The sequence below is a fragment of the Pinus tabuliformis genome, chromosome 3_1 (assembly GCF_031772625.1).
Source record: "Pinus tabuliformis cultivar Carrire ecotype Pingquan chromosome 3_1, CPIR1, whole genome shotgun sequence".
Taxonomy (NCBI): Eukaryota; Viridiplantae; Streptophyta; class Pinopsida; order Pinales; family Pinaceae; genus Pinus; species Pinus tabuliformis.
In genome coordinates this window covers 239,885,011-239,903,616 of record NC_142301.1, presented here as the reverse complement: position 1 = coordinate 239,903,616, position 18,606 = coordinate 239,885,011, and the positions used below count along the sequence as shown (strand labels likewise).

At 39.2% G+C, this 18,606-nt stretch overlaps 1 protein-coding gene across 1 annotated transcript; it reads left to right on the top strand.

Annotated features, from left to right (window-relative positions):
* Window positions 1-4,080: 4,080 nt before the first annotated feature.
* On the top strand, window positions 4,081-4,905 carry LOC149186694 (uncharacterized). Its single transcript, XM_089409423.1, has one exon. It carries the CDS (start codon window positions 4,081-4,083, stop codon window positions 4,903-4,905), a length of 825 nt encoding a protein of 274 aa, XP_089265549.1.
* Window positions 4,906-18,606: the final 13,701 nt, after the last annotated feature.

Genomic DNA, 18,606 nt, shown 5'->3' with positions numbered 1-18,606 from the left:
CATCTCCTTCAACTTTCGTTGGTTCCATCCTTCCAATCATCAAACCATTGCATACACTCACTTCCCATCCTATTCTTCCACTTCTACAGCCATCACCAGCCTCATTCCTACCTTACACATCTCCCTCTACCATTCCATTACCCCTCCATCACTCCAAACACTCACGGTAGGTCATCCTGTAGCCATTTGTAGACATCCTGTAGAAAACAGAGTATCCTGTAGAATCCTCCACAGCCATCCTGTAGGAGGCCACTCTCTCGGTTGCTGAGCATCTGAATGCGAGGAACCTCTGTGGATGGGTGCTAAGGATCCCTAGGGACCTCTCCTAGCCTCCCTAACCTGTCCCACGCTTTCCTTCCTTCTCCATCCCATCTGCACAACCAAACCCTAGTTAGCACAAGATCACAATCATTCCACACACTTAAAGGAAAAATACAAAAACACATCTTTCATGATGCAAGTAGTTTAGATCCATGCATTTGCATTTATTAGAGGTAATGACAGCATTGGTAGAAGTTGCATTTACATTCTTTGCATTGTAGAGGTTAGACTAGTCAAATTAGGGTTTCCTAGGTTTACATGCTTTGGTTTGCTTTCAGTTCATTTTTGTCAAGTAAAGTAGCTTTCCTTTGAGATTAGCTTTCGTCCATCAATTAGCAAGCTTCTTCTGAGAGCCTATAGAAGTTGGCTTGAGCCCTAGCGGACTTGTGCCAGCTGACCAAGTGACAGCTGCGACAAGAGCTAGTACTTGTGCATATAGCACCGCCGCTTCCAAGTTTGTACGAACTACCGGGTTGATAAAATTAAGAGACAGGAAGCCCCAGGAGTTGTAGCATTATTGCTACAATACTGGAGCTCACCAATTGACCATGGTTTACCATGGTTGATTTTCATATTGAGACAATCTTTGTCAAAATGTGACATTGGACCATGGTTGACCATGGCTAACGATGGTTTACCATGGTTGATGTTTATATTCAGATAATATTTGCCACAATGCAACACTAACCATGGTTGACAATGGTTAATGGTTGATGATGGTTAAAAATCTTTGTCGCAATGCGATGTTAGATCCCAGTTGACCATGGTTGATTTTCATATTGAGACAATCTTTGTTACAATGCGACGTTGGACCATGGTTGACCATGGATGACCATGGGTAACCGTGATTGACCATGATAGATTTTTCATATTGAGAGAATCTTTGTCACAATGCGATGTTGGACCATGGTTGACCATGTTTGTTCATGATTGACCATGGTTGACCATGATTGACCATGGTTGATGATAGTTTATTATGGTTGACATTCATATTGAGACAATCTTTGTCACAATGTGACATTAGACCATGATTGACCATGATTGATTTTCATATTGAGACAATCTTTGTCACAATGTGACATTGGACCATGGTTCACCATGGCTGACCATGATTGAACATGTTTGACCATGGTTGACCATAGTTGACCATGGTTGTCAAAATGTGACGTCAGGCCATGAGATAATCATTGACACAATGTAGCTATGCTTATTGACCATGGTTGACCATGATTTATTTTCATATAGAAAAAATCTCTCTCACAATACTTGATTGACCATGGTTGATATTCATATTGAGACAATCTTTGTCACAATGTGGCATTGGAGCATGATAGACCATAATTGACCATGGTCGACCATGTTTTACCAATATGGACCATGATTGACCATGGTCGATCATGATTGACCTCAGTTGGCCATGGTTGACCATGATTTCTTTCCATATTGAGAAAATATTTGTCACAAACCCATATTGGCATTATTATAAACCTAAGGGATTAATAAACCCAATGAATTTATATTAAACCCTAGGAATAATATTATAAAACCTATAAAAAATATTATACCCTAGGAATATGAACCCTATGATAAATAAACCCAAGGGATTGATATTATAAACATAAGGGAACTATTACCTCAAAACATGAACTCTAGCCCAAAAACCCCATAAAAACATGAGAAAATAGGCTGTAAACAAAAAGTGTTGATGCTGGAATAACAAAAAAAAAATCGGGGTACATTTTCAACCTTTCTTAAAAATGACAGTAAGAACCAAATTTTTTTGTGCAAAAAACACCATGAAAACAAAAAGTGTTGATGTTGGAATAACATCTTTTTTTTAGGGTACATTTTCAGTATTTTTAATAATGACGTTAAAAATAAAATATCATGACTTTGAAAACCTTTAAATTTCCAACGATTTTCAAGCATGACATTAAGGATAAAATATCACATGTTTGAAAAGCCTTAAAATTCCAATGATTTTTAGGCATGACATCAAATTTAAAATATCACGTATTTAGAAAACCTTAAAATTCCAACAATTTTCACGCATGGTGCTAAAAAAAATAAATATTTATAACTGTTTTCGACAATAGTATTAAAGAAAAAATATCACGACTTAGAAAAACATTAAAATATTGACAATTTTTCAACCATAGAATTAAAACCAAAGATTATGAATACAAAATAATCTTAAGTTTTCAAAATATTTCAAGCTTGACATTATAAAAAAAAATTATGACTAAAAAAACTTTAAAAATGAACACCTGAATGAAAGAGTTATTATACCAAGAGTAATTTTTTTTAAATGCTAAATGTATAGTGATTTTAAAATCTTAGCCTAAGACAACTTGATACATTACAAAAAAATTGAAAATCAACCATCAAATTGACACGCAGTGTAGGTGAACTCGGCCCATTGTAATGAAAACTTAAAGACCAACCTTGAAATTGACACATTGTGGAGGCAGAATCAATTCATTATAACGAAAAATTGAAAATCAACTATCAAATTACACATAATGGGAGTAGCTTGATAAACGAGCATTGACATGGACCCTGTAGGAAAAAACATAAATAAATAAAAATGAAAAATACAAAAGAAAAAAAATCAAATATAGAAAAAAATAAAAACAATAAAAAACACAAAAAAATACAACACAAAAAAAATATTGAAAAGAAATAAAAACAATAAATGAAACACAAAAAAATTTAAAAATAATAACAAATAATAAAACGTAAAAAAAAAAAAATTAAAAACATGAGAAAAATCAAATATAAAAAATTTATAGAAAGGAGAAAAAAAATAAAAAATAAAAAATAAAAAAATTAACATGTAAAATTTAAAACTTTAAACAAAAATAAAATAAAATAAAAATAAATAAAAAAGGAAAAATATTTCAAAAATAGACCTAATTTAAGGAAAAAAATTTAAAAATTAATGAAAAAATAAAAACAAATTTGTTTTTTATGTGGGATGGCCTAGGATTTTTTTTTTATAATTTTAATTTTTTAACATTTTAATTTTTTATTTTAATTTTTGAAATTTTAATTTTTTTTTTATTTTTTTAATTTTTAATCTTTTTAATTTTATTTTTTTTGGAGAATCTTCGACGAAAATCACATAGAAAAACTTATGTCGACACGTTTCGAACCATCCAGTGTGGTTCATCGTCAGGACAAGTTGAATGAGCAGATCTCATTTAGCACATTAAATAGACAGGGCAGAGAATCCATGACTCAATGGCTAAAAAATAAGAGCTAGAAATGACATGATAACGGCTAGTTTGACCAAGATAAAGAGAAATTAATAATAATAATAACAATATTATTATCAATAATATTTTCTTTTAAAATTATTAATAAGTAGATTCGAAGCTGGTTGAGAGCTAGGGTTCTTAGATCGAAACCCTGACGGCGCCGACAGCATAGAGCTACGCGCTCAGGCTCTACACGAGATTCTCTGCAGCGCAACAGTGCTGAAGGGGAACAGAGACGATCAATGGCGACGACGCAGGGGGGGCATCGAAGCCCTCCCCCTCACTGCACAACCCAGAGCCTGAGGTCATCTTTGGATCAGTAGATCCGGACATTCTCAGCAAAGGGAAAAAGCAGCAAGGAACTGTCAATGATCCACCAGAAGAACAAGAAACTCAGGGGATCAACCCGAAGGTCACTTCCTCTACATGTCGACCTGTAGCCAAAGAAAGGCCGAGAATAGAATTGCCCGGAGATAAGATCGACAGAAGGATTAAATTCATGAAAGATCACGCCATCATAGGAAAATTCATAGGGTTTTGGCCGACTGAGAGAGCCTTAAATGGCTGGATTGCGGCAAAATGGAAACCTAAGGGAGATGTCACTCTCCAGCTTGGACCGAAGGGCTTTTTTACCGCCATCTTTTTCTGCCTGGAGGACAAATACAGAATCCTTGGAGGAGGACCATACTTCTTCAACTCGGCAGGTCTCTACATGAGAGAATGGATACCCAGATTCAACCCTGATAAGGAGGATCTCACATGGGCACCAGTATGGATCCGTTTATACTCACTCCCTGATGAATATTGGGAAGAAGACTGTCTGAAGGGCATAGGAAACGGAGTGGGAGAATACATCAGGGCAGCAGAAGAAACCAAATCTAGGAAGTATATCTCCTATGCAAGAATATGTGTCTTTATCCGTCTAAATGAAGCTTTACCAGAGTCTGTTACCCTTGCCCATCGAGATGAGGAGTGGATCCAGCCTCTTGATTATGAGCATGTGCCTTTCAGATGCAGAAGATGCCATGCGCTGGGACATCTGTTTAGAGATTGCCCTCTCAATATCAAAGTCCAATCCTCTGATCCTTCTGAATCCCCACCTCAGGATGGCTTCACCCGAGTATCCAGTCGGAAGCGCTCGCACAAAAAGCATCAGAATGGATCCAAACCCCAATCCACCCATCCTCATCATCCTGCATCCAAGAATAGCTTTGACATTTTAGGCGATTTCACAGAGGATCAGCCTCTTGATTCTGATAATATCCCTGCTCGCCCTTCCACTTCCACCCACCCCCCCCCTTCCAGCCCCCCCCCCGTTGTCTAAATCTCCCATGAACATCCCTATTATCCTTAGACGGAGTCCGGAAGATGCGACGGCGATCCCCAAGGAAATGAAGATGGATGGAACGATAATCCCGCCGCAGGATACAGAGACCATTCAAGAGGGAACCAGTCAAGTGAAAAATATGCAGGAAGAGCCAAAGAGCATTGATCTGCATGGACTGGACATTATAGAACTGGAATTAGCTTGCAAGAAAAAAGCATATGAATCCATCTCTGAGACAGATCTAGAAAAGTTGGAAGAGGTCATTTCCAGAGCTTACCACCAAAACCAACTCGGCATACAGCCTGGCAGCACTTGGGATAGCAGCATGCGTCCAAAGGACTCCAAAAAAAGAGGGCGGAAGATAGATCTCCAGAGAACAATAGAGGTTGGAAAAATCCTGGTGGACTCTGGTAGATATGCAAAGCTGACGAAGTATTATAGTCCTGCCCATACTAGTTGAACCATGAAGCTCGTCTCTTGGAATTTAAGAGGGCTTAATAGCCCAGGGAAACTTAGGATGTTGAAAAACATGATCAAGATGGAAAAACCGCAGATGTGCTTCCTCCAGGAAACCAAATGCAATAGTACTACGCTGGGCCGCATTCTCTCGAAAGCCTGGCCAGGATGCAGATCGGTTGCTGTAGATGCCACGGGAGCTTCTGGGGGGCTAGCAATAGCATGGAACACCCAAGTTGTTTCACTCACAGATTTCCACGCCTCCCATCACCTAATACAGGCTACCTTTCACATTCTAGGCACCAACATTCATGGCAACCTATCCAATGTCTATTTTCCGCAGGATTCGGGAAGTAAAAGTGCGCTCCTTGATACCATTGAAGCACTAAGCATAAATCGGCAGCATCCACTTTGGATCGTGGGAGGGGACTTCAACATGATAACCAAAATCGAGGAGAAGTTAGGAGGAAGAACCAGACTAGAGCCAGAGGTAGATCGATTCAAGGACTTCATTCGATCGGCCTCTCTCATAGATCTGCCATTCTGTAATGGCACCTTCACCTGGAGCAATCGCAGAGGGGGAAAGCATCAGATTGCGTCTAAACTTGATCGCTTTCTGATCTCGGACAATGCAGTGCATCTCGGAGGTGATCTCACGGCTGCAATCTTAGCCCACACTGGGTCGGACCACTGGCCAATAGCTCTGCAATGGCAGAGACCAGGGGATCGAACAAAACGTCCTTTCCGCTTCGAGGCATTTTGGCTCACTCATCCTGCATTCAAGGACTTCGTCAGAACCACTTGGGCCTCCTTCATCCCACCAGAGGGTTCAAAAATGTATCGGTTTCAGCAAAGGTTGTGGTTCTTAAAAAGTCACCTAAAACGCTGGAATAGGGAGACTTTTGGGAACATATTTGAGGCGCAGCAGGAGCTAAATCAGGAACTGAAGGATCTCCATCAGAAAGTAATTAATAAAGGGCACACGGAAGAAACTTTGGATCAGGAACGGCACATACACGATCAGCTTGAAGAAAGGAGAAAACAGGAGGAGATATATTGGCGGCAAAAGTCAAGGGTTAGGTGGCTCAAGGAAGGAGAGCGCAACACTAAGTTCTTCCACAGAACTACAGTACAGAGAAGGATGCACAATAATATTCCTTTCATCCAGAACCAAGAAGGGGCAAAAGTGGAGGAGCATGAGGAAATAGAAAAGACCCTCCTCAATCATTTCAAGCTGGTACACCAGGAGCAGGCAATGGATCGGCAGCAGGCGATTGGAAAAATAACCAGCAACATACCCAAGCTGGTCACAGAAGAACACAACGAGCTTCTCATGCGCCCTATTCTTCCCCAGGAAGTAGATGAGGCAATGGCGCAGCTCAAAGAAGGTAAGGCCCCTGGCCCAGATGGTTTCACAACCACGTTTTTTCATGCTTTCTGGGATATGATTAAAATGGAGGTTTGGCAGATAGTAGAGGAATCCAGGGCTCTACGCTGGCTCCTCCCCTCCCTCAACTCCACGTTCATCACTCTCATTCCCAAAGAGGAGAACTCCATTACACCTGATAAATTTAGGCCCATTGCTCTCTGTAACGTCATTTATAAAGTCATATCCAAAGTCATTGCTAACAGGTTAAAACCCCTTCTACCCTTGCTCGTCTCTCCGGAACAGTCGGGATATGTCGAAGGCAGACAGATAATGGATGGTATCATCCTCTCGCATGAAATCATTCATTCGCTCAAACAATCCAAGCAAGCAGGTATGTTACTCAAGCTAGATCTCTCTAAAGCTTTCGACAAGCTCAGCTGGTCCTATATTCATCATATGTTGAAAGCTTTTGGATTTTGCTCCACATGGGTACGCTGGATCATGAGCCTTATCACTTCCACTCATTTCTCAATCCTTGTCAATGGTCTTCCCTCCCGTCCATTCAAGCCCTCCCGGGGCATAAGACAAGGGGATCCCCTCTCCCCCTTCCTCTTTGTGCTTATGGCTGAAGGTCTTGGTAGGCATATCAAGCATGCCCTCCATTCTCATCAACTCAGAGGAATCTCTATCCACAACTCCCCTGCCTCCTCCCATCAGCAATTTGTTGATGATACCATGCTTTATGGCTACCCATCGGTTCAGGAAGCCTCCCAGTTGAAATCTCTGCTCAATGATTTTTGCGAGGCTTCTGGTACCCAAGTCAATTGTTCCAAATCTCAAATCTTCTTCTTCCACACCCCTCCGTCGGTCAAATCTGTTGTGTCCCGTATCCTGGGCTTCCACTCTGCCTCACTCCCATCCACTTACCTTGGAGCGCCCCTCACTGCCTCTGCCTTAAAGCAGCCTGCATGGCGCATTCTGCTAGAGAAGCTCGAGTCAAAACTCACTCTTTGGACTCACCGCTCTCTTAATCTAGCTAGTCGGGTGGTGCTTATAAAGTCCGTCCTCCAAGCTATGCCTCTCTATCTCTTCTCTATCCTGGCGGCACCAAAATGGGTATTAAAAAGATTGAGGAATCTGCAGCGAGACTTTTTATGGGGTAGCTCAGCCACTAATCGCAAATGGGCATTGGTGAAATGGGATTCTGTCTGCATGCCCAAAATCAAGGGAGGCATTGGACTGAGAGATCCTGAGTACAGCAATACCATTATGAACGCTAAGATATGGTGGCAATGGGTGACTAATCCAGACAAGCTTTGGGCTAAAATATGGAATGCCAAATATGCCAACAACAGGCCCCAAGAAGAGCTTATCAGATTCACACCCACTGACAGAGGGTCGCTAATCTGGAACGCCGCCAAGCAGCATTATCAGCTCATACAAAAGCATAGCTTTTGGGAAATCAGGAATGGTCACATTGCTCGTTTCTGGAATGACGCTTGGAACCAAATGCCCAACCTCTCTAGTGTTCTTTCCCCAGAGATAACTCAGAACAGGCAGGAGCAGTAGCAGGCTACCGTCCACCAGTTCTGGACACAAGAAACGGAAAATGGATTCAGAAAGTGGCTACCGGGCAACCAAATAACCAGTAACACAAACATTGAGGAAGTAGTAGAACTCGAGAACGAGTTAAGGAAGAGGAGTATTCGATATGAGGACAGCGATGACATACTCAGATGGGGCTATTTACCTAAAGGATCCTACTCCACCTCCGAGGCCTACAATCTAATAGGCGACTTCCCCAACAGGCCGGATCCTCTTTGGGGGAGAATTTGGAGCTTTAAAGCATGGCCCAAAATCTCCCACTTCCTCTGGATGGTAGGACACAAGAAGATTCTCACCTGGGATAGGCTAAGAAGACGCAGTTTCCAGGGTCCTTCAATATGTCACAACTGCTTTCAAAATGAGGAAACCCTGCAGCATCTCTTGGACACATGCTCACTCACCAAACAACTTTGGGAAAAGATTAGCTTCAGATGTCAAAAGTGGTGCAAAGGAGATGGTGATATCATTGATACCATCCGAAAGTGGCCGAAAAATCCTTATGGCTGTGAGATTCTCAATTACCTCTGGAACATCATCCCAGGCACAACATTATGGAATATCTGGAAGGAAAGGAATCGGCGCATTTTCAAAAACCAGAGCTCTCGCATTGAGATAATATGGAGTAGATTGCATGGCAATCTCAGAGAAACCATGCTTCTTCGTTCTTGGACAAAAGAGGATCTCCCTACCACAGACAATGAGAAAAATATCCTCGACAATTGGAAGCTGCAGCTTCCTCAAGAATATGCTATGCATCAGAGAACAAACTGCAACATCAAGGAAAACAGCAGATGGACCCCCCCACCCATCAACTCTTACAAACTCAACTTTGATGGAGCCTCCAAAGGCAATCCGGGTCCAGCAGGATTTGGAGGTATTATTCGAAATCATAAAGGCTCCCCCTTGCAGATTTACTTTGGCAATATCGGATGGGACACCAATAACTCGGCCGAGCTGGAGGGACTTTGGCAAGGGCTCTCATTAGCCAGGGAACTCAATCTTCAACCACTAATGGTGGAGGGAGATTCCCAGATCATCATCAACATGGCCACGCGTATTCAGAATGGCTCTCAAGCCAGAAAAGTTGCTCACAGTTGGAGACTAGAAGCAAGGCTAACAACATTGGACATGAGATGCGCAATCATAGGGCCCTCTCCTTTCACCACACACGGAGAGAAGGCAATAAGATAGCCGATCTCCTAGCCAACATTGGGGTGGAAAGCAACCGAACCCTCCTAACAGGTAATTTGGACATCATCCCAAGCAATCAACAGACTCAGGACTGTGAGAGTCTTCTCCAAAGCGATGCTGAATCCCCGGATGCGGGTGAGGGCACGTCACATAGGGACGAGCCACATGCCCAGCATGTGCCGCCCCGTGCCAGCAGTTAAGTGTTATGGGAAGTGTAATGGGTCTCCGCCGCCAGGGGATATGGTTTGGCTGCCCAAGCTCTTGGCATTCAATGCCGAGCAGGGTGAATCGATGGAGGGGCAGAGAGCAGTTAAGGCATGCTCGTTTCGAGGTTTTGCAGCGATTCTTCAAGGGGAAGGCAGCGCACTACAAATTCATAAGCATGGTGAGAAGGGAATGTTGCAGGTTCAGAAGGAAACGGATTGGGTGGATGATCCACCACCTTGCAGGGCAGTCACAGCACTCTGTAGCTGCTACTCAGGGGAATGTCTTGGGGAGAAGAGGCACATTAAGGACAATTGGAATAAATTGGAGGCGAGGCGGTCATTCTGTGCGTGGTCTGTGGCAGAGTTTTGCTCTGAAGCCGCTCCTCCTGTGTGTGGTCTGTGGCAAAATCCGCTCTGTGATTGTTCTTCTGTCACAATTCAGTTACTACAATCCCTCACCGGACTTTACAGGGTCCTCAATCCTTCGACAGCGGTCCGGGAACAGGAGGAAGGCGGCGGGGGATCCATGGCCAAGATACGAGAGCGGCAGACGAGCAGGAGGGGACCTGGGCGAGGCGCGTCCTCACGACGCCCAGCAGCAGATGAGCACCATCATTGTTGCTGCTGCTACTGCCATAGGAGGGCGAGAGCAACACCAATTCAGGTCGGGCAATTCTTGGAGGTGGGCAGCTCAAGTGAAGGAGAATCAGGGCATCCAGCCTTTGGCTCAGTCGTCTTCACCTTGGGTGGTTCGAAGGAGAATGCGGGTATCAATGCCCATATCTCGGTGCTCTTTACCAAGGCTCCTGAAGGAAATGAAGGAGGGAAACAGCCAGAATCGGCTGAGCCACCTCAAGAAGGCAAGGGGGAGGAGAGTCCTGTGCTGCAGCCACCAATTGAGGCCAGCACCTCTGGGAAAGAGATCCAGCAATCCCCTCCCAATCCTCCGGAACAGGCACCTCCGAACACTGCAAAGGATCCAATGGACTTGTGGGCAGGGATGCCGGAGGGCCAAGGCTGGAGCTACATTTACGAGGAAGAGCCCGAAGACTAATCCCCAGCAGCGATCTCCGGCATACTCCCTTCTCTCTCGGCATCGGTCTAATCCAATAGTTTCAGCGGGTATTTGTATTCTGTTTGTTACTGTGTCTACTACTGTTTCAGTTAATTTTCAGTTCTTCATTTTGTCATGTAACTGTCAATCTCACGGCGGGACAAGCTTCACTGCAAGTTTGTTGGATGGAAGCCCCTGCGTGGGACGTGTCGTCACTGTCTAACTCAATGCTGTTCCATGTTCGACTACAGTCATGTCATTTTGGTCTTTTGCTTCAGTATGCTTGGTAAATCCTGTAGATGCCCCTGCGAGGGTGTATTTTGTGTCAAACCATGTTCTCCCAGGTGCCATAGTTGGCCTGTCTCTCAGTATGTAAAGTTCACATGTAAATACCATATAATATAATAGATAGTCTTTTACCGAGAAAAAAAAAAATTATTAATAAGTAAATCAAAAATTAATAATTTCAAATATGTTGAAAAAATTAAAATGAATTAAATTAAAAATTATATAAAATGAAATACTTTTAAAAATTTTAATAGTTAGTTATAAACTCAAACATATTATAATTTTTGAAGATTCTTCGGCGAAAATCACATAGAGAAATAGTTGTCGACGCGTTTCGAACCAACCAGTGTGGTTCATCGTCAGGACAAGTCAAATGAGCAGATCTCGTTTTGCACATTAAATAGACAGGGCAGAATATCCCATGACCCAATTTTCTAGACAAGATAACGGCTAAAATGACAACAGCTAGATTTGACCGGAAATGGCTAGTTTGACTTTGATAAGGGGTAAAAACTCCATTTATTTAATACGGTTTATATATAACCATCCTCTTACATTTATAACCGTATTAAATTTTTAAATAAATGGAGTTTTTACTCCTTATCAAAGTCAAACTAGCCGTTTCCGGTCAAATCTAGCTGTTGTCATTTTAGCCATTATCTTGTCTAGAAAATTGGGTCATGGGATATTCTACCCTGTCTATTTAATGTGCAAAACGAGATCTGCTCATTTAACTTGTCCTGACGATGAACCACACTGGTTGGTTCAAAACGCGTCGACAAATGTTTCTCTATGCGATTTTCGCCGAAGAATCTTCAAAAATTTGATATGGATCACAGAAGCCTTAATTCAATATTATAATTATTATTAATAATATTTTCTTTTAAAATTAAAATTAATAATAAGTAAATTAAAAGTAAATAATTTCAAATATGTTGAAAAAATTAAAATGAATTAAATTAAAAATTATATAAAATGAATTACTTTAAATATATATTTTTTTAAACGTGAAACATAGAGTAATAAATGCTCGTCAAAAAAAAAAATTTAAATAAATAAATAAATAAGAACAAGAAAAATATTACCTTATTTATTTTTTTCAATCATTTATTTACCTTTTCTAATTTTAATTTTTTAATTTTAATTGTTATGAATTGCTTTTATTTTATTTTATTTTTGACTTTTATTTTTTTAATTTTTATTTATTTATTTATTTATTTTATGAAGTGTTTTTTTTAACCTAAAAATGTGGTTTTAGATTTTTTTTTGGTTTTTTTTTTTTCCTTAAATTATATTTTTCTTGAAAAAAATTCGTTTATTTATTTATTTATTTTTTTGATATCTTTTTGTTTATTTTTTGGTAATTTTTATTTAACTTTTTTTTACAAGTTAATTTTGATTATTTTTTTACATTTTTATAATATTTTTAATATATTTTTTCATACTTGACTTTTCTTGTCATGTTTTTTTTTTTATGTTTTATTACCAACATAAAAATCACCAACATTTTAAAAAAATTTATCCACGCTTAATACATTAGAAAATTTAAAGTGTAAAAAATAAGTCTTCTAAACAAAAGGGGTGGATGCTCATAAACACTTTTTAAAATCAGGATGAAAACCACTAACAAAAAAAATGTTCATACTTGATACATAAAAAAAAATTGAAGTGCCAAAAATATGCTCCAACAAAAAAGGTGTATTGTGAATTACCATTTTTCAAAATCAAGTAATTTTTGCTACCTCAAAAAAATAGGTATTAAAAAATTTTCTCATTTAATTAATAGCTATGTTACATGGTTAACTATCACATTATATCATAATTCCAGTGTACATTTTGTAACCCTTAGATTATGCTCAACCTACCATAACTTAGCGCACAACCATAGGAATGATTTCAATTGGGCATTATTTAAAACATTGATACTAATTTTATTTATAACAATGTGGAAAATTTCATATCAACCTTGGTCCCATGCATATATAGTGGCCTATCTTTGGCATATTCCATGCATGTAGCTCCATGTGATATCACATAGCTCATTGTAAGTTGTAATTTCAACTACCAAGATTCAAAGGCTTGCTACACCTCTAATAGTTAGAGGTTTAAACATCCATTGGCACCATTCCACTTGGAACTTAGTGAACATAAGTATTCTTTCATACCTTCGAAGCTCGCACCATAAATTTGAACTACATTATATTAATTTTATCTGGAGAAATTAGCACTGATTTACCGTTTTCCTCTCTGCAGCAAATTTTCACGAGAGGTTGGCTCACATCCACATGGGCTTGGATACCTCTAATTCATTACAGGTCTTAGAAGCCCTAACTTCTCTTCATTACAGGTTTTCCTCCTCACTAGGTATTTTGCACTTAATTTCTTTGGGATTTCTTTCTAGTTGGTTTCTGCTGAGTAAACCCTTGTTCTGTTTTTGGTTAATGCACCCAATAAAGTTTGGAGCGACTACGACTTTTAGTGCTTGGACTATAATACAGGCTAAGTTTATTACATTTTATTTTTACAGTTTTTGCTCGTTCCCTCTAACGGAACCAAAATACCTCTCTAGTTACTTTCGAATTTAGAGGTTTATTGGTTTGATATTTTTGTATGCATCTCTATAATTACAAACCCATCTCAATCAAATAAACTTTACAGATGTAGATTACATATTTCAATTCTGCATATCATACCTAGCCCAACATTTCAAAATCACAAATTGAACCCAAACTAAAACCATCCTTTATTGGTTCTACATTCAATTCACCCTCTAGTTTCAATGCTCGTACTATTAACTATATGTTTCATAAGAATTTTCCTTCTTCAATTTCAAAATTTAGAAGAGAGATCACATCATAATCGATAAACTTAGTTTTTGAGGTGGGTAGTGTAGCTATATTCAGGCCCTTGTTATATGAAGCATGCGACAAGATGGTAAATCCAGTTTATGTATCAGCGGGCCTTACATGGTCAGGGAACTGGGAAATGTGTGAAGGGGGGGTGGACAACGTCCTTCGGAGATCGTTCTGTAAACTTTCAGAGGGCAATTTTCTGTATTCATATCGTGAGAATGTCATGTCAATGAAAGTAATGGTGATCCCTGGGTTGCACAGATTAGTGATGGCCAGAGGCACATTGAAAGGCTTCTCGCACGTGAAACCCAATAAGAAAGAAGCAGAACAAATACTTGTTTTCTAATCTTAGGGTAGGAGCAGGGACTTCAACGAAGTTTGCAACAACAGTGTAGCTGCTAGGCCTTCTTGAGTCTCTTCTCTATTTTTGCCACTTACTCTGACTTACACGAACCCATACACAAACCTACTAACACATTTCACACACTATCAAACTTCTCAATGGCTCCCTTTCCTTTACACGATCTAGCATTCTTTCTGTGCATTGGCGAACCTGTAGAGAACTTCAGTACAAAGTAGCTTAAATAGATACTACCTCAACAACTAATTTTTAATGCACAAGTACTCAGATGTGGAATAGTGATAACACTCTTTTATATTAATTCAGAAATGGATTACATAAGGATTACAATCTGTTCAATCCTGAGAGAGTTTGTGTTTGCGTTTACCAGACTTTAGCTACTCAGTTAGGATATAGCTTACTAGAGGCTACCTAGCAAGATCACAGACTCAATCTTTGAACACTGATACTAACACTCATAAAGACAGACTCTCTAAAGATCTTGCCACTTTAGGTTCTCACCTGTCCCGAACACAGAGATGCGCAGGCTTCTTAGATCACCTAAGACTTTGGGATTTCTTCATGATGCAAGTAGATCAGATAGAAGTCCATAGTTGAAGAGCAAGAAAAACTCTCAACTCTAATACACTAAAAATTAAAACACTCAAAACTCTAAATGCCCCAAATGAGCCTTACCCCCTTTCTTATATAGCAAAAGGAGGGGACAAGCATCTAACCATTGAGTTGACAAATTTTGTGCTAAAGGAATCTGTCAGATCATGAGATGTGGCTCAAAGCACACCAAAAGATGGAAAAGTGCTTCGTGTCTCATTATACTATGGAGACTTTTATGGAAAAGTCCACGGGAACCAAAAAGTTAAAGGAATGTAATTTCGGGAACCTGAAATCTTTTATACAGATTGTCATCCAAAGCTTTGGTAAAAATCCTTCTTACAATCATGGGCTTATTTAATATAATTTGATGCTTAACTTTTGTGAGAATAAGCCATTGGTGATGTCTATTCATATATTCTTTTAATACCTCGTTATCTCGGAGAGGATATTGATTGGGAGAGAGAACATGTTTTTAACGGTTTCATAAGGAGAATGGAAGCATTCAGGAATATTGTGTTCAAAACATGTATAGCAACCTATTTTGACATATGATTCATGGTAAACAGGATCTATACCTGTTCTGTTCATACCATAATCAGTCCACCAATCTCAAATCCAATCACTTTGTTGGTTTTGCTGCATGATTCATGTGGTCCCAAACTTTATTTTGGTCTAGTGGGTTTCCTCTTTTCCGTCCTTATTAAATATGTCCCACCATAATCTTTTGTAGATGTTGAAATCATAGACTGTGTTCAGAAAGATGAGGCTGGGGTCCTTTCCAGGCCAAAGTGCTGCATTATGTGTTGTAAGAGGCCAAGAAGTGTTCCTCATTTGATTTATTGAAAAGTATCTTTCATAGACCCCACTTCTGCTTCCCCCATGTGACCATATCATGGTTAGATCATGGAAGTCATGTAGAAGAGCATATTGTGCTTGTCTTGCAGCATCCATACTTTTGGAATAAACCATATCGTGGATCCATCTACTCTATTTTGGATACAGTCTTCTTTCAGGTACTAGATGTAATATATTAGTGTGTGGTTGAAGATTGGCATCTAATACTTTCGTATTTCTTAATTGCCAGGTGGGCTTCCAACTTTCTTTGTATTCTGACCAACTAAGATTATCTGGAATTGTTCTAAGTACTTCTTTTTGTTGGCTTTGATCCCATTCTGTTACTATTACCATCACATGTTCAGGTGGCTGAATAAATTCTCCACTACGAAAATCCAGTAGATGATTTTCTTTCCCTTTAATATGCTCCAATTTGAAATCAAAGTTAGCAAACAAGGCCTGCCACCAAGCAAACTCAGATTCCCCCAGCTTTTTAATATCTTTGGTTAAGACTTTCTTCATAGCCGAGGCATCAGTCCTTAGCAAGAATTTTTTATTTACAAGATTTACTTCAAATTTATTTATACAATTCTAAGCGGCTTTAACTTCCTTCTCTATAGTAGAGTAATTTTGTTCCACTGGATTCCAGGTTCCTGAAGCAAACTATACAAATTTTTCTTTACCATCTTTTTTATGATTGAGGATGCCTCCCCATACAATATTGCTTGCATCTGATTCTACGATCTTGAAAGCATTATCATCAGCTACATAAAGGATAGGTAGTGTTTTGACTTTACCTTTGATTTGTTGGACAACTTTAATATGGGCCTCTGTCCATTGAGGCGGATTTTTCTTGAGTCTTTGATTTAACAAACTTTTGTCCTTTGCACAGTATTGATAAAAGTTACTCACATAATTTAGACATCCTAGAAATCTCTGAAGCTGGGTCTTATTAGTAATAATGTCAGGAAACTTTTCAAAGAATTCTAATGCATGTTTTTGCAAGGATATTTGGCCATTGAATATGGTGTGGCCAAGAAACTTTATAGAGGTTTGGAATACCTTATTTTCTTCTTCCTTAAAACAAACCATTTCTTTTTACTAACTATACAAAGGTCTGCACATGCATGAAATGATCTTGAATATTCTTTGAAAAAATTAGGATGTCATCAATATAGACCAAGAGCCAATCAAAGTAAGGTTTGAAGATAGAATCCATTACCTTCTAGAACTTAGACGGAGCATGCTTCAATCCAAAAGGCATTATGTTCCATTCATAATGTCCTGCAGGCACGCTGAAGGCTATTTTGAACTTATCTTCTTCTGAAATGGTGACTTGCCAAAATCCTGACTTTAAGTCAAAATTTGAAAATATTTTTTCTCCTGCTATCCTCCCTATTAAATCTCCTTTGTGGGGGATAGGATATGTGTTGTCTGCGAGAACAAAGTTCAGAGGTTTGTAATTGATTACAAGCCTTGGGATACCTCTAACATGTTCTGATCTTTTGTTTACATAGAACCCATAATAGTTCCAAGCACTGTCGGATTCTCTAATGTGTCTTCTATTCAAGAGTTGCTTTATCTCCTTTTCACACAGATTGTTATATTCTTTCTTCATCAGGATTGCCCTGCTCTTGCATGGCTTCCCATCATACTCTGTCTTGTATCGTAAATCGACTGTGTGCTGCGTCCAATGCCAAAAGGCATTAGGTTCTTCTGAACAACATTCATCCTCTATCATCCTTTTGAGCTCAACAATTTTCCTTTTGTTTAGAGGATTTTTCAATTGTTCTTCAATATGTATTGAAGACTTCAGATCTTTTAGATCTGTTAATTTTTCTTCAGCTCTATCTAAGTCCCTGATTGTCTAGACCATGGTTGAAATCCTTGGGCTTGTGATGTAAGGCATTTCAATCCTTTTTGACTTCCCGTCTAAGGTTGGGACTATGATGAAGTAGCCACCTTTATTATTCTTCAATCATATTGAACCATGCAGTTCAACTGCAGCTAGAAATATATTACCCAAAATGCAATCAATAGGTATATCTAAGACTGCAAACTTAAGCTTTATACAATATTGGTCAAAACATATAGAAGTTTTTGGTATTTCATATCCGAGTGTTTTATTTCCTAGACCAACAACTTTCCTTTCTGTAGAAATCCAATATTTGATAACTTTTGAATTCAAGATATTTACGTCTGCACCAGAATCCAATAGTGCAGTTAGTGAAAACATTTCTCCTTGTATACACAGATTTACCTTTACATGATGATGCTGATATTCAATTGCCATGATCCTCATCTCTCTGAATCCTAAAATAGGATCTTTCTGTCCTTCAATGATTTCTATATTTGGATTTTGGTAGGAGGTTGTAGTGTTCCATTCTTGGATACTTTCAGGCTGCTTTCCTTTTTCTAATTCTGCAATTCTAGATTTTAAACTAGAAATTTCAGATTTGAGATGATGTATTTCTCTGCTTACCTCCCCCAAGGTGAGTGAGCGAACCTTGTCATGTGGTTGATGTTTCTAGAATGATTTGGTATTCCGCTCAAATGAGGCATCAACAAATAATGGCTTTTTGACAATATTTTTAGAAGAACTTGATACATGTAATTGATCCATGAAAGCTGCAGTAAGTCTTTCCTTCATATCACCTTATTCCATGGCTCAGATTTGAGAAAGAATCTTGAATTCTTCTTCTTCAGTATGAGCCATCATCACCTTTTCCTTCTATGGTACTAAATGCGTTTCTTCAATAGAGGATTTACTGTAAAATTCAGATTCAGAATCAAAATAGTGTGGGCATTCACAGTTGTCTGAGTTTGAGCATGCACAAGCTTGCATATGTGGATGTAAATTTTCAACAGATGATTCTGATGAAGAGTTG